The 17606-nt window shown below is 38.9% G+C and overlaps 1 protein-coding gene across 4 annotated transcripts in view; it reads left to right on the top strand.

Moving 5' to 3' along the window:
• NTH2 (endonuclease III 2) overlaps nucleotides 1-7421 on the top strand; it is a 37539-nt gene extending 30118 nt beyond the window's left edge. For 3 of the 4 annotated variants that reach the window (XM_059576534.2, XM_059576526.2, XM_059576551.2), the window contains one exon: nucleotides 6953-7421. In XM_059576534.2, the coding sequence (XP_059432517.2) occupies nucleotides 6953-7147 (195 nt within the window). In that variant the 3' untranslated portion in view covers nucleotides 7148-7421. Of the gene's footprint in view, nucleotides 1-6896 lie in introns of all 4 variants that reach the window. The other variant, XM_059576543.2, reaches the window with a different exon arrangement.
• Nucleotides 7422-17606: the final 10185 nt, after the last annotated feature.

Here is a 17606-nt window from a genome sequence, read left to right as displayed (position 1 = left end):
AGTATATATCAAAAAAAAGCACAAAGCGCCTCTAAGTACACAAAAATGTATACAAAGGAACCCAACCAAACACCCTAACAAACCAAAAACCCAGAAAAACCCAATCAAACCAAACACCCAACCAAAATGGTATACAAGAGACCCAACCAAATACCCAAGAAAAGCCCTAGTGCATCTCAGGTGGAAACCTAGTGCACCTCAGGGGGAAATGAAAAGGCATTTTTCGACCCCAAAAATCCCCGCCGACGCCGGCCCTTCACCGGAGAGATGGAGCAATCCAGATTTTTGAGCTCCCTCTTCCCCTTAACCTTAGGAGCAGAAACTTCAACCTCAGCAAGCAGGTCCTTGTTCTTATGCAGCTGCTTTGCGACTTTTTCCTTCACCCTCCGGGTATACCACAGTTGGGACGTGGATATAGAGGAATAAATGGGAGTACCACTCTCTGTCATGCGAGGGAAAGGACGGCTAAGACTCTTACCCATCTCAGCCGCCCCATCGAGAAGGGAAGTAGTCGAGAGAGAAGTGCAGCCCTGAGATGAGAGCAAGGAGGTATTAGCAGGGGAATGAAGACCCAGCTCAGCCACCCCAAAGGTAGGCGAGACAGTAGAGCCTACTTGAACCTCCACCGGCACAGAGGGAACCGGAATAGGGTCCTTTCCCTTAGAAGACAAGGAAGAATCCTTCAACACCACCGGAGAGGGAGAGATAGCTCTCGGACCAAAGAACCCACGACGAATCAAACCTTTCGCCGGAGAAGAAGGACGAACAACCAGTTCCTCCCCCCCCCCCCCCCCCGAAAACGGAACTTCCCTATCCCTGCAAAGAGGGCTCGCCGGAGAGTCCACCTCCCAAGGAACAGAGAAGGCTTCCTTGAGAATAGAAAGACACGCCGAATCAGAGATCTCCGAAGACATAGTCGCACCCAGGCAGGCTTCAGGCATCGAAGAAAAAGAACCCTCCCAGTCCCTACGCAACGTGCTTGCCGGTAAATCCTCCGCAGAATGGATAGAAACAGCCCTCTCAGAGGACCCGTCACTGGCAGACCCAACAATCTCGCCCAAAATTCGCACCGGAGAGAGAGAGAACTCCGCCGGGGAAGACCCATCCCCGGAATCCAAACCGGTAACCTGCAAACTCAAAGAAGACCTAGCCAACGGCTCCAAAAACTCTTTAGAGACCAGAGGAATCCCCGGAGAAGGCACCAAGAGCGACGCACACGCAGAAACAGACTCCAAAGGTAAAGAAATTGAGACCAAATTTTGATTCGAGCCCAGCTCTGAACCCGGAACCGAGTTTTGGACTGGATCCGAGTAATCCGGATCCAAGTAATGAACCGGATCCAAATTTTGACCCAATCCCACTTCAGAGACCGACCCGGAAACGCAACCCAAAGCAGAATTTGTTAGGCCCAAAAAACGAACTCTTTTACTCCTGCGATTGGGCTTCGAGACAACCCCAGCACGGACCCGGTCCAACTTGCGTTGGATTTGCCCTAGAAGCCTCAACAACCCACTGATACCGATCTTACCCTTCTTCTTCTTCCTTGAACTCACAGACCCAGCCGCCTCCGCCAGAGGAGAAGGCAAGCTCTCCAACACAGAGCAATCCACGGCAGAACGCAACCCCATACCGCTATACTCCAAATCCCAACAAGACGACCTCGGAAGCAAATCGAAAGACCTCGGGTACTCAACTGCTCTCGCCTCAACGCCCGGAGAAGATCGAAGGACATCCACGAAAACCTCCCGGAGTCGACCCCCAAAGAAGGAACATCCATGAGAAACCCCGCCGAAGATGGAACCCCAAACTCCGCCGTACCATCCAACTTGAACTGGGCCGTGAACAGTTGCCGAAGCTCTCCTGCAAAACGCCGCCAGCCCCTCCCAAAGTGTCCCTCTGGAAGCCAAATGACTCCCTTACGACCACCCTCAGCCAACACCGAAACCTCCAAGAACCTTCCGGCCTTATTACCTCCCCCGTGGACCATCGTGGCCTTATCATCCTCACGGTAAGATTTGGCGATTTCTTCCTTCACCTGAACCTGAATCGTCGCTTCCGCCGTTTCCACCAACCACGACGAACACTGAATGCTCGCGAAAATATACCCCACCAATCCTTTTTTCCTTTCCTCCAGACGAAGGTTAGGACACCCAACCTTTGCCGAAAGGCAGAAGGTTTTAGCTTCAAAAGAGAAGCTGCGTTCCATAACAAGCATGCCGAACCCTAACGCGCAGCACCAGCCACGCCACCGCTCGCAGAAATTCTACTTTCAAAAATTCAAATTTTGAAATTTATCCGAATCTAGAGAGAGAGAGAGAGTTGTTCTAGAGAGAGACATCTACCCTGTTCTAAGGTCATTAGACAGAACAAAATTCAGATGAGAGAAAAATAGACAAAGATATTAAACTAAAGAGGATTTTGGTAAAACAGGAAGACAGGAAAAGGAAAAACAATAGTACAATGGGCAAAAAAATAGAAGGAAGAAGTGTGTGTGCGTCTCATAAGTGGAATGTTAACTTTCACAGAGCGGCTCATGATTGGGAGATGGATCTCTTTACCTCGTTCTTTAATTTGTTATACTCCCTCAGATTTAGACGGAGTAGCGAAGACAAGCTTTGTTGAATACCTTTCAAGAGAGGGTTGTTTGATGTTAGATCTTACTATAATGTGCTTGTTCTTCATGATAACACTCCTACCTTTGGAGAAGTATTTGGCGAAATAAAGCTCCTTTGAGAGTGCTATGCTATGCTTGGTTGACTAACTTAGAGAATATCCTAACCATGGATGATCTTAGAAAGCGGCATCTCTTTGTGGTTGAATGATGTTGTATGTGCAAGAAGAGTGGGGAGTTAGTGGACCACCATTTACTCCATTGTGAGATGGTTGGCGCCCTTTGGAATGTCATTTTTAGCCTTGTAGGGTTGGCTTGGGTTATAGCTAGTCGAGTAGTCGACCTTTTCACCCGCTGGAAAGGGCAATGTGGGGCTTCAGAATGTTGCTACGTGAAAGATGATCTTTTTTTGATAAGTAATATTGTATATATCAAAAAAAGCGCAATGCGCCTCTAGGTACACAAGAAAATATACATAGGTAGCTCAATTTAATGCCCAAAGATAAAACCCAGGAAGACCCAACCCAAAAAACCCAACAAATAACCAAAGCCAAACGGTAACACCCAAAAAAGAACCCAAAGACTAAAACCCACACTAGCCCAACACCAGCCCTATAAACCCAAAGCCCCTAATGCACCTCTGGAGGAAAGGAAAATGCATTTTTGGTCCCAACACAACCTCGCTGGCGCTGACACCTCTCCAGAGCAAGTGTCCCTCCAACCTCATAATTGATGGAGCATTCTAAATTTTTGAGTTCCCTCTTCCCTTTTACCTTTAGGGTATGGAGCTCCCGCTCCTCTTCAATATTCGAAAAAAGATTCACCACAAGACAATGCCACAATGGAGGCGAATTTCACTGCATGTAGCACACCTCCGAATAGTTCTCCACTTCCTTTTCCGCAATTTCTGCCACAACCTCGGCAAACAACTCCTTATGCAACTGTTGAGCAATCTTCTCCTTCACTCTCCGGGCATACCCAATTTGAGACTTGGAGACAGAGGAGTAAATTGGAGCACCATCCTCCGACATGCGAGGAAAAGGTTCGCTGAGTCTCAAACCCAGTTCAACCGAGTGCTTCTTCGAAGAAGAACAGACCAGTGATTCTTCGACGACAACCTTAGAACCCATAACTGACGATGAAACCTCCTTCATCGCAGGCAGATGCTTAGCTAATTTATCCTTCGCTCTCCGGGAATACCCTAGTTGAGGCCTGGAGACAGAAGACAAAAAAGGAGCACCTCCCTTCTTCGCCTCCCCTAGGGAACCGTCGTCCATAGATCAAGAGGACGCCTCCTTCACCACAGTTTGAGAATGGAAAACAGAACTCGGCCCAAGAAACCCTTGACGGATCAGAACTTTCCCCGGATCAGTGTCCTGATCAGTTTTAGCAGCATCAACCCCCGTCGCCGGAGTCTCCCAAGTAGAACTCAGAGAGCTCATTGAGAAACAAAAGCCTTCACCGGAGAGAGAGGCGATGAGTTGCACCTTCGAAGAACTCACCGGAAGCCCAAATTCATCGAACCCAAGCACCTCGGGCCCCGCCACACTCCTCATTGCAGGGGCAAGAACATCACTGGGCGGCACAGAGTAGCCACTAGAGGCTGTAGCCGGCGACGGAGACTCCTAAACCACCTCGGGCGAGCCCGCTAGGATCGGATCCAACGGCAAAGACACCAGATCCGCCTCCAACTTAGACTCGGGCGGTCCATCAACATCTAACTCAATCCCCCCTGCCGGACCATGGACACCTGCTGACCGCTTGGCACCACGGGTTGCCACCGGAAACCACCTTGTGCGGGCCTGCCAGAATCGAACCCATCGGCGAAGACACCCTGCCCTGTAGAGGCTTAGTCTAGGCCTTCCGAAGCACCTTACAAGAAGGCTTAGGACGTCCAGCGAGTTTGGGCTTTAGAGAAAGCCCAAGCCCGAAGCCCTTACAGCCTTTCAAATATTTGAAGACAACCCTTATCTTATTCCTTAAATGAACTCCCTCAAAACCAACTAAAAAGCCTTCCAACAGCCCAGAATGAAGAAACCCTAAGAGATGTTTGACCCATCTCTTGACAGAAAAGCCCCTCGTCTTCTTTGTAGAGCCAGCCACCATCAGAGAAGTCTTCTCCAGTTCAAAACAATCCACCGCGAGCCACTGTTCAGAGCCGCCGCTCCCCACCTCAAAACATGACGACACCGAAAAAAAGGTCCATGCTATGAGAAGACTGCCCCTTCAAACTCCTACAAACCTCCTCAGAACAAGGTTTTGATAGTAACACCTCCGCAAAGGAATGACCCTGAGAACCTCCCGCAAACGCATCAACCCAGGATATCTTGGTCTGCATCCTCGGCGGAGAGGGTCTCAGACTTCAAAGACCCAGTCTTCCCCTCAGAAGTAGCCAACAAAAGCTGTAACTCTCCTGCAAAACGCCTCCAGCCCCGCCCATAACGGCCCTCCGGGAGCCATATGACTCCTTTACGACCACCCTCCACATAAACTGACACCTCCAAGAACCTACCCGCCTTATTAACACCCTCATGGACCATCGAGGCCTTATCTCCTTGACGGTAAGACTTCGCGCCATCATCCTTCACCTGACAAGCTGCGTCCACCGTGTCCACCAGCCAAGAAGTGCATTGGCTGCTTGCAAAAGTAAACCCTACAAAACCTTTTCTCCTTTCCTCCAACCGGAAAATGGGAGACCCTTCCTTTGCCGAGAGCAAAAGGATTTCGCTTCAATGGAGAAGCGTCGTTCCATCACAAACTAGCCGGCCCCTAGCATGCAGCGCCGCCATGCGCCACCGCTAGTGTTTGTGGAGGGAAAGAAATGATCGATGCCTCGAAGACCACGAACGAACGATGGGGGGAATGTAAGAAATTTTATTTTTAAGACTACCAATGGACAGTTGCCTTTGACTCAAATATTTCTAGTTTTCATGTTTTTCTCGTTCTAGGTAGGTGTTTCTTTTGTATACTTGTGTATTTGGGTTGTGCCTTTTGTGCTTTTTATAAATTGTATTTACTTATAAAAAAAATTCCTTTTCATTCCTTAAATATTCCAAACGAGAGATAACAACCATGTTGCTAACGTTTTTGAGAAGTGTGTTTTTGTGTTTTGATTTGAAAAAGTTTTTTTTATGTGAAGTGTTTTCGTTGGGGTCCAGATTTGGGAAGTGTTGTCTATGGCGTTTATAGAAGAAAATTGTCTAGTGAACTTTTTGGTGTTTAGGATTTCAAAGAAACAAATACTAAACGTGTTTATTTTGAGAAAATATGTGCTTATTTTTTCACGTGTGGAGATTGACTTCTTGCTTAAAGAAAATTGAAAAAAAACTAAAAAGAATAGAGAGGTGACCACGCTGTCATCTTTGACTTGTTAAGGTTGCCGCTATCATGTTGGAGTGGCCACGTTGTCACCTCTAACCTATTGGGGTTGTTGTGCGTCCACTTCTCTATTTTTTTATATAAAAAAAGTTGTAAGTAACAAGTTAGCTTCTGCACCTGGAAAAATGAGCACGTGTTCTCTCAAAATTTTTTCTAAGAAGGTGTGGGAAGTTTTCTATAAAGTGTTGCGTTTTGTTTGGTGAAGGTGTTATGAGAAATGTGTTTTTGTGTTTGAAAAGATAAAAAACTTTTCAAAAATGTTAGCTAACATGGTCATTGGCCACCTCAAAAATTTTATCATTTTTTTTCCTTACAAACATCCAAATAACATAGAGAGGAACCTAATAATGCTTCCTATTCTTTTCAATTCAATCTTCTTTTTGGGTTCCCTTTATTTCCACAGAGAATATCTCCTAGCGAAAATGATTTCAATAGAAAATCTTTTCATCATTTGATTGAAACCTTGAAAATACTTTTCTAGGGTTTGATTGCATCGAAAATCTCCGTTAGAGCAACAAAAGATGCATGAAAGGTTTGTAGGCAATGATGGTTGTGGTGGCAGTGGTGATGGGAGAAGTTGGGGGAGGGAGGTGGCGGCAAAAGGAGTTTTTTTTTTTTTGGTTGGCATAGGGAGCAATTTGAAGTGGCAGCATAAGCTTAGTTCAGAAAGTGGCTCACCCTTCAACAATGTTTAATTTTCTGTTCACCATAAAAAGCTTTTTTGTTAATGATTTTCACTTGCACCAAGCACAAGAAAGTACAGAAAACAGTTATTGAGAAATATTTTCCACCAAAACTGTAATGTGCCTGTAATTTTTAATAACATTGCACTGTGGCTTCTCCATACTACTAACACAGGCATCTTACTATTAAATGCATTTGTTGGTTGCGATTTGTATATATTCAGGTAGGATTTGGACAGACGATTTGTACTCCCCTCAGACCTAACTGTGGTATATGCAGTGTGAGCGAGTTCTGCCCATCTGCCTTCAACCAGACCTCAAGCCCATCATCCAAGTCAAAAAAGTCTGGTATGAGAAAGAAGCTTTGATCAGTTTGATTCTCATTAGGTATTTTGATTTTTCATCTCCCCCCTGTTTTGTGGGCTTTGCAATCCTGAAGGGTTGGTTAACAGATCTTTTCTTTTTTCTTTTTTGAGCATCTGTTTTGTGTTTTTCCTCCTTTTATCATAGATAGACAGACCCTTGATGTAATTTAGGAGGAGGAAGATGATTAACCTTTGTATATTGTGAAAGGGAATGGGGGAAATGCAGATTTGGGACATTTTCAGCTGACAAAAAACTTCTTATGACCGAGTGTTTTTCTTCAAACCAACATTGTAACATATTCAGCACATACAAATCCAGTATCTCTTCATATTTGTGAACTCCAAATTCCAATATGTGATGAGAAGATCAGATTTAAGTTTTAAGGAGGGGCCATGTTAGCAAAATTACTATTTTTATTCAAGTCTTCAACAAATGCATATTGTTGCTTGAACTCAAGTTTTTGGTGGAAATGATAAACCCCAAGGTTGATTTGAAAGACAACTATTGTGTCTTCAATAAATGCCGCCAAATGTCATGTTTCTGATCAGACTGCAATTGTTGTCGATCAGTTTCTCTTGCATGTATAGTTGGACTTATGCTAGCCTTCAGCTGGTAAAATCTATTCCCTTCGCAGTTCAAGTCTTCTTGTCAGATTTATTTGTGCTTCCAAAGGCAGAGTTATCAAGGAAGTTGAGGAAGACCTTAAAGCCTTTCTATCGTCCGACAGTGAGATCAATCGTAGATGGTCTAAGGTCGCATGGAATCAGGTGTCTCTTTCTAAGGAACTTTTGATAAATTTTTGCATGTGCTGAATATGATTGGCATGTCTTACAGAGCAAATTCACCATGACAGAACCAACAATCTTTATATCATGATTATCAAAAAAAAAAAAAAAAACAAAAACAAAGATTTCGAATGTGGTTAAAAAAGAAAAACCTTTTGCTAGTTGAGTCATCTCCTCAAATGAGATGATTTGAAAAGTGTTTTATGTGGAGTCTACAAAAGAAAATTCGTTAGATAAATTTTTGAGCGTTTTTAAGAAAAAAAGAAAAAAGAAAAAAAAAATTGTTTTACAAAATAAAAAAGGTATAAAATAAAAAAAGAAAATGTTAGGGTTAATAAGTTCTTCATATTTTGCTCATATTTTTTTACAAATTCAATAGATCAACTATTAGATTTGCAGGGTTTACCATTGACTTATATAGGGTCCATATAAGCCCACAAATTTAACGGTTAATTTGTAAGTTGAGATGGGCCAAATATGAAAAAAAAAAAAAAAAAATATTGATCCTCAATAAAAAATAAAACTATTGGAGCCACTTGTTCCAACAAGGTAGTTGAAGACATTGTTGAGATTCATTTTGAAGATTTTGAAAATGAAGAATATTCAATTCATAGGCCGAAAGTTCTTTTAAAGGAACTTGTTTCACGACTTGGGATGAATCACCCTAAAGAGAATTATTCTTAGGAATTTGGAAGAAGGGAGAAGATTGAGAACTAGAGTTCTTAATTTAGTTTCATGTGCTTGCTATCTATCTCAAGTTGAACCTAAGAAAGTTAAGGAAGCTCAAAAGGATGATAGCTAGTTGGAAGCTATGCATGAAGAGTTACATCAGTTTACAAGAAATGATGTATGGATGCTATTACCTAGACCTAGTGATCACAATGTAATAGGGACCAAATGGATCTTTAAGAACAAATCTGAGGAGAATGGTATTGTTGTGAGAAATAAAGCTAGATTAGTTGCTCAAGGGTACACTTAGGTGTAAGGAAATGATTTTGATGAGCCTTTTGCTCCTATAGCTAGACTTGAGTTTATCAGGATTCTTCTGAGTATAGCATGTCATCTTAACTTCAAGTTGTATCAAATGGATGTTAAGAGTGCTTTCTTGAATGGAGTGCTTCAAGAAGTTTATGTTGACCAACCAAAGGGGTTTAAGGATCTGCATTATTCTTATCATGTGTTTCATTTTTAGGTTTTTGCAGGTGTTGTTTTTGTTTTTAGTCAAAGAATTTTTTATTGTTTTTCTGCGGTTTTTGAAGTACACTCATGCATGTTGATCTTGAATTGCAATTAGTTTGGTTGTGTGGGTGCACAGGCTGTATCGGATTCACAAGTTTTGTATTTTTCTCATATGATTGTGAACTTTCAACCTTTGTGATTAAAGAAAGTCATCATGGTGGTCATGGTCGTTATCCCATAATGATTTGATTTGACATGTTGTGGCTTGATTGTAGTTGTATAACGCCTTGTGGAAATCAATTAATTGATAATTGACTCTATGGTTCGCCTTCTAACCTTTTTCCTCTCAGAACAAGACTCAGGGATCTCACCTTCTCATATCGAAGAGAGACTGCAGCAAAAGACTTCTAACTAAGGGATAGAGACTCAAAAGCATAGCTCACAAGCTAACAAACTTGAAAGAACTACATCTTATTAAGGTTGACATATCATCCATTGGACCCATATCTTGGCAAACTTATTTTCTTTAACATCTCTTATTCTAGCAGAATGTGCCTTGCATGGTGAGTTTCCCACAAGAATTTTTCATCTACCCAATCTTCGGTCTCTTGATGTGAGAGACAATACAAAACTCATCAGAAGAAGACCAAAATTTAACAGGAGCAGCTGCCTCGAATCATTGGTACTTTCTAGGGCGAGTTTCTCCGGTGAGATACCTAACACAATTGGTAACCTTACCCAACTAATCTCGCTAGAACTAGCGAATAATTGGTTGCATGGTGAGTTTCCCATATGAATTTTTCATCTGCCCAGTTTTTGGTCTCTTGATATGAGTTTTAACCAAAACCTCACTGGAACTATTCCAGAATTTAACAGAAGCAGCCACCTTCAATTAATGGAACTGTTTTGGACGAGTTTCTCTGGTGAGTTACCGGGATCAATTGGTAAACTTTAAGTCCCTAAATTATTTTGATGCCAAAGAATGCAATTTCTTTGGACCAATGTCGTCTTCACTTGGTAACCTTACCCAACTAATCTTGCTAGAACTAGGATATAATGGGTTGTATGGTTCAATTCGACATTCAATATCTAGGCTTGTGAATCTTGAATATCTTGATCTATCTTCTAATCACTTGAGTGGAACGGTGGAATTTGACTTGTTTTTGAAACTCAAAAACCTGTCTAGGCTCCTTCTTTCTAGTAACAATATTTCATTGCATACAAAGCTAAGTACAAACTCAACTTTTCCAAAATTTAGAACTTTAAATCTAGGTTCCTGTGACTTAAGTGAATTCCCAGATTTTCTAAAGAACCAAGATGAGTTGTGGTTTTTGGATCTTTCCCACAACAAGATTCATGGGCCAAATTCCAAAATGGATGTGGAACTTAAGAAAAGAAACTCTTTGGTATTTATTTCTAGATTCCAACTCTCTTACTGGTTTTGATCAACTTCCAGTTTTGATCCCCTGGACTAATCTATATGCAGATGCCTATTTTTTACACCATTTCAAACATGGATACTTATGTCAAAATTTAATCTTTTTAAACTAAAAACTCGTATACATATGATTTGGTGAATAGAGGTAGGCCCACAGCATCCAAGTCATTGAGCCTAAATGGTGAGAAAAAGTACTGGGGAAGAGTTGTAATTTGGAAAAGCAGAAAAGTTTCAAGCCTTGATTTCTAACCATTGAAAAAATCAAGGGATGAACCAAAAACGGAAAGAGAGAGCAATTTTCAGATGGAGGGGACATGTGTTTGTTTTGTTAATGAATCTCCAAATCAAATGTCACTCACTTAAAATAAAAATGAAAGGTTCAATCAATCAATCCATCAATATACAAAAAATCTTCTCCTCATTCTCTGTTCTCTGTTTTTCCTTTCATTTCAATGTTGTTGATAGTTGTTCTTAAACTCCCTAAATGATTCAGGTAGAAATAAAAACAACCAAATCTACCATGTTTGCCATCCCTACCTCTGGAAAGTCTAATCCAAAACAGAGATTTTATAGCATGTTCCATCAATTTCTTAGTCCCAACTCATCAAAAAAGGATTTCCTAGCTTGGCATGCAAGTCTATAGAGTTTGTGTAACATATAAGGTTCCAAAACATGCTTTATTTAAATTATATAATTTGAAGTATAAACAAACAAAATGTCACGGCAACACAACATTTCTTGTAGATCAGGTGGGGGGATCCAACAAGAACTACAGGGAAAGCAACAAAAAAAAAAAAAAAAAAAAAAAAAAAGGTTAGATTCATGTGCATAATGACCACTTACCCCAAAGATGCCCACTAGCGGAAAAGAAAACACTAATTTTTTTTTTTTTTAATCTTATATTTTGTTTTTTTTATTACTGTTAGTGATACATCACGAATTCTATTGCTTTTTCTAATTGCAATTAAGGACTTAATTATTGTTATTTTTTTTCTTATTCTATAAAGTGTTTAATTACTTTTTAAAATTCAAGGAGCTATTTGTCAGAACTCCAAACCATATTTTATGTTGATTTTATTTATTCTAAAATATTTGTCAAAGATGATTTGATTCAAAGAATCATTTGTTGCATTTCAATTTGTGGACCATGTGGACATTAGTGTCAATAAAAGATGTGGTAAAGTGAAGCCAAGTCTATTTTTTTTGTAATTAAGCCAAGTCTATTTGATTCTTCTTTCCTGCAACTCGTTGGGCTCGGTCCATCTTTCAATGATTCTTTCTACGAGCTTATATTGACAATGACAGCCATTGTGATTAAAGAATTTCTTATTGAGATAAAACTTGGAAATGAGATTATTGGAATAGAATGAGAAGAAGAATAAGAAAGGGAGGGGTGGAGATAGCCAAAATACTTTAAACTTTGAGAGGCGAAAAGTGAGGATATGAAAGAAATTAATCTTACGTTGTTGGGGTCATACAACAAATATGAAAAAATAACTTGGTAAAGCCATTTGCATACTATTTTCCAAATAAAGATTTAATTGCAATGTTTTTGTTGATGGGAATTGATGGGCCTCACCTATCAATTATCTCCTTACACCTAAATTTTAAATTTTAAATTATTTTGTTATTTTATCTGCCTTTTTATTATTTTCTTTTTCTTTTTGAGGTAGGTACTATATCTACTTTAATTTTTGAAAGAAATGACCAAACGTTTTGTTGATTTTACGTCCATGTTCATGGCATATAACCTCAACATTTATTCATGCATGTGTTAATACAAATCGGGTAAAAATTCTGAATTGAAAAAATTGTATGTCTATTTTTTTTTTGAAAAGATATCAAATTTCGATCTCTTCTTTCGTGTATCATATCTGGCTCGGTCATCTATCAATGATTCTTTTTGCCCCACATGCTTTAGATGTAGTTTCATCAATAGATCAACTATTTAAATTTGTAGAATTCATCATTAACTTATGTGGGATTTACATTGTTGGGAATAAAATCTACTATGGGTTCCACTCAAGCATCATGAGATTATCTCTCCATCATTATCTAAATGTGGACAAGCCAAGATCTCTCAACCACCTCCCACTATCTATCAACCACCCTCCATTATCTTTAAACTACCTCCAACTATCTATTAACCACCTGAAGGTAGAACAAGGGGAGAGCAGTTACCTAAAATCCTACAAAAGGGGACTCAAGGCAAGGCATAAATGAATCGATCAAATCATTCTAAAAAAAGAGACCTTAAGCTCATTACTATATTTTTCACTTCAGACAAAACATGCTAACTTAAGCATTGGAGTGTCTCCGGCCAAGGCCGGGACCCTTTGACGCTCTTGTTATTTTGCAGGCAATCCATCTTCGGTCAAGTTGTACCAAAAAATGCATCAATATACATAAATCTACAAATCTAATGATTGATTTGATAAGGTTGGCAGGTAGCATTTCTCTTCTTTCATGTTTCATATTTGGCTCAGTCATCTTTCAATCATTCTTTTTGCCTCGTATGCTTTAGGTGCCCTACTAGGCTATATAACTCATCAAATTGCTTAAAGAAGTCAAGCTAATTTCTTCTAAAAAATAAACATTAAAAAAGACACTGGGAGGTGGTGGGATCCATTGCTGTTGAAAATCTACTCATGAGACGACTTGACTAGAAGTGGCATTCAAATAATCACAACCAAGACGTGGTGGAGATGGTCTAGGTCGATGATCCTTTTGCCCTTTTGTTCTTTGTTACTATAGCTGATATAGATTGATGTGAAAAAAAGTAAGAATGTTTGGTAAAGAAAAAAGTAAAAAATTAGTGTGGAAAGTGAAAAAAAAAAAAAAAAAAAATTATAGTTTTTTTTTTTTTTATTTGAATAGTAATAAAAATTAAATGATGTTATATAAAAAGTACAAAAAAGTGAGAATATTTTGATATTGATTTTTTTTTTTTAAAAAAAATAAGTGAATAGTATTAAAAGGGAAGGGAATGGGATTAACAAACAGACCCAGACTCTCCTAAGCATCACCACTAACAAAAGTTAATGCGCCCAAGACTTTGGGTTTAGTCTATAAAAGCTCCTAACATTCAATTTGAAAATTCAGTACAAGATTATTATGGGTTTATCACCTTCTCTCCTTCTTCATGTGTCTAATTTAGATACTGCATACGCGTGTCTAATTTTCCCTAATTTTTATCTCAATCCGTTTTCACATGATAAAACAATTGCATAATATATATCCAACAAATATCATCAAATGACGTTTTAACTAAATCCAAGACTAAAATCCTAAAGCAAACACCAAATCAACGTTGTTCCTTTAGCCATAAGATGTACCAAATTCAATATTATCAATGTTTCAAAATAATGTTAGAATGATAAATTAAATCACAAATAAGAGGCCATCAAAAGCATACACATGTAAAAATAAAAAGTGCAAACGACATAAAATGTCTGTTTTCTTGTAGTGTTAATATTTAATTTGAGTACAAGGCTGCATTTATAGAGCGTTAAACCTTATTTAAATAATTTAAAATACAAATAAATTCCTTAAATTAGGGTTATCAAATTCTTTAATTTATAGAATACAAATGATATCTATTCCTATCACAGGGTTAGGAGACGACTTCACTTAACTTGAATTGAATGATAAACTTGAATTTAGATCCATTAAAAATTGACGAAGATCTTGAAAAACTCGAGTCTCCGATTTCTTGAATTAAAAATTGAGGCTTAAACTCAAAAAAGACAAGAAATTGTGACCTGATTTTTTTGAGTTTTTCTTCCTCTGATGACCAAAAAAAATTCTCAATGTTTATTTTCATGTCATCTGATAGTGGAGATGACTTGACTTTACTTGAAGTATGAGAGACTTTGATAGTTTGACTTGGAAATGAGATTAGAATAAAATTAAGGAGAATGGAATACTATTACGAACTTAAGTTTGCAACCGGATAAATTAGGTTCTAAGATAACTTAGACCTTAGATTATAAGTGAACCTAGACCTTAGATTCTAAGGGAACTTAGACCTTTCAAACACAAGGTTTGTGATTAGTTCTTTTCATGTCTTTATTCATCAAGACTAGATCATTCATCACATATTACATAGGAGAACTAGAGCTAAGTCAACAGCTTTTATTGAAATATAAATTAAGGTTAAATCATCAAGACTGTTGCATGGAAATAATATAAAAACTAACATAGAAATAAAAACAAATCTAAATAAAATAAACTAGGAGAGATAAGTAGAGATTTGGAGACCATAGTCCTAAAGGATCGTAAGAAAGGCCCGGAGTCAAGAGCCAAATACTTTAAATTTGGAGAGGCCAAAAGTAAGGATAAGAAAGAAAGTAACCCAACGTTGTTGGGGCCCTAAAACAAATATGGGAAAACTTGGTAGTTTGGAATTGGTGTCCTCAAGTATCTCTTTACACCTAATTTCCAAGTTCTTAATCATTTTGGTGTCAACTAATTCTCATTATTAGTCAGTCATGCCTCCATTATTCATCAATGAAATTGTTGGGAGATAAAGTGGTGGAGTTTTTATCAAGAGTACATTAATATATATAATTGAACACAACTCTAGCCCAAAAGCCTAAGCTAATGGGCTAAGGTCTACTTAGGTATATTAAGTACTATTTTCTTTTATATTTTCTCAATGTGGGACACAACACTCACATTGACCCAACTCCTTCTCGCTTGTGAGTCTTTTTACATTTTCAAGAGTGTCTCACGGCAAGAGTTGCGGATGGAGACACAACTCTAAACCCGACGTGTCCAGACACTCGTCCCAAGAAAGTAACTATGGCTCTGATACCATTTGTTGGGAGACAAAGTGGTTATGAAGTTTTTACCAATAGTACATTAATATATATAATTGAACACAACTCTAACCCAAAAGCCTAAGCTAATGGGCTAAGGTCCACTTAGGTATATTAAGCACTCTTTCCTTTTATATTTTCTCATTGTGGGACACAACGCTCACAAGTACACTCACAACAGAAATGATTTCTATTAATGCTACCAAGCCTTCAACGAAATCTCCAAGGATTTTTTTTTTTTTTTTTACTGCATCCATTGACGGCATATAGCCTCACCATTCGGTCGGTTTTTTGGTCTTTCTATTGTAATATATGTGCTACAAACAATTGTTTTTCTTTTCTTTATTTTCAAAACCTTTTATTATTTATTTAATATCCAGCAAGTGGTTTTCTAGAAATAATTTTGTGACCGTTTGGTCATTAAGGAGCATTTAATTTTTCATACGTATTTTACCACGAGTCATTAAACCTATTGATTTTTCTTTTACCGTTTATGACCGTTGGTTATTAATATGTTTTATGGCCTTTTGATTCTTCAATTGCTATGAATATTTGGTCATTACTTTTGTTTTGTTATTTATGACATTTGGGAGAATCAACCTTTTGATTCTTCAATTGCTATATATATATCTCCGGGGGAAAGGGAAGAGGAAACCCGATTTAATTCAACAAAAAATAAATTTTGGGAATAAGGGAGGGTCATATATTCCGACGTCTTGTCGTACTTAATGGATGGTTTCTGGGGAGGACCCGCAAAGGGATCATAAGGAGCAGCAAGAGTGCTGGAATAAGAGACCTGGGAACCAGGATTGAAGGGGGCAAATCTGTTGGTTAGGGCAACAGATGAAAATGGTAAAGGAGAAGCAATGGGAGCAATGGAAGACTCTGACTTTATGGTCAGAGCTTTGGAAACAACTTTCTCTTTATCTTTTTTGCTTGTCATGGTGGCACTGCAAAATTTCAAAAGGAAAGAAACTAGGAATAAATATGTAAAAATCTTTAAAATAGTACAAAATAATATCAAAATCATTTTGATTAAAACAGTAATAATAATATGCGCCATGTGCTGGGGGTAGGTATGAACAAAAAGAATTAACCAAACACGACCGTCAGGGGGAGTGCTTAGACAAGATAAAGTCCTAATGGGAGTAGGGTCTATACCTGTCTCTAAACCTGGAGGACTGTTAAACCTTGTATTTAACCTATTAATATCAATTTCAAACTTAGAAGCAAATTGGAATTGAATATTAGTATCAAATTTAACAGTTGAAACACCAGTCTCTTCAACAGAGAATGGATAAAGCAAAGCAAGAAAAGGCATTCCAAGAATCACTCTTTCATTCATGTTTTTGACAAGAATGACAAATCAAAGCAGTAGAACCGTCCAAAATGGCGGTATGACAATTGTATAATCAAAATAAACAACTGAAATTAAAAGCAGTTGATAAGTTGGAATCAAAGAAAATAATAATCGTTATAGATTATAAAACTCTTACAGAAGTAAGCGTTAGGACTTACTGAAGTAAGGGATAGGGAAGAGAGGATACAAGAAGAGAAACTAGGGGAACTGGCTAGATAGTTTCTGAGGAGGATAGAGTCGCTCAAAAAACCTCTGCCTTACAATGGGGGAGGGGAGCCCGTTATATAGGCTGGACATAAAGCATAAAACAAATTACAATCAATTACAAAACAGTAAAAAGCAGGCGCTAGTAGAAGCACGTTCGATGCAAATCTTGAACAGTGAAAGTCGCCTGATTGAATAGTGTGCTGTCGGCACTGTAGTGTCGGCAGACAAAACATGAACAGTGAAGTTGAACAGTGCTTCTGAACAGTAATCCTGCACAGTGTCGTCCGGACATGAACAGTAAAAGTGAACAGTGATTTTGCACAGTAACTTCAAAACAATCTGAACAGTGATCTGTCTAAGATCAAGGAAAAAGAAACCAAAAGATGCGGAACTAGTCGTTATGAACTAGTTATGTTATTTTGGACATATCTGGCCGTTATGGAGCCAATCTTGAGAAAACCTGAGAAAACTAGCCGTTTGAGAGGCTAGATAATAAACTGAAATTTGAGGGCCGTTATGAGCCCAAGCATATAGATGCAGTGGTTATAGATTTCCAAGCTAACCGTCAGTGGTTATTTTGGAAGATGCAGTGTTCCCGAATTATTCTTCGTTTTCATCAAGAGGACCAATAGAATCAAGGTAGGATTGAATCCATTGTTTCTTTTTGGAACAATATTTGGGAACAGGAGGAGGAAGGGGAGGAGCAGAGTATGGTACTATGGCATCATATCTGCGAGTCATATGTTCAACTTTTTTGACAATGGGATCAATTTTTGGAG

Source organism: Corylus avellana, chromosome 2, assembly GCF_965113065.1.
Source record: "Corylus avellana chromosome 2, dhCorAvel1.hap1.2, whole genome shotgun sequence".
NCBI classification, from domain to species: domain Eukaryota; kingdom Viridiplantae; phylum Streptophyta; class Magnoliopsida; order Fagales; family Betulaceae; genus Corylus; species Corylus avellana.
Note: the sequence above shows the minus strand (reverse complement) of the source record. Positions and strands in the feature narration are given on the sequence as shown.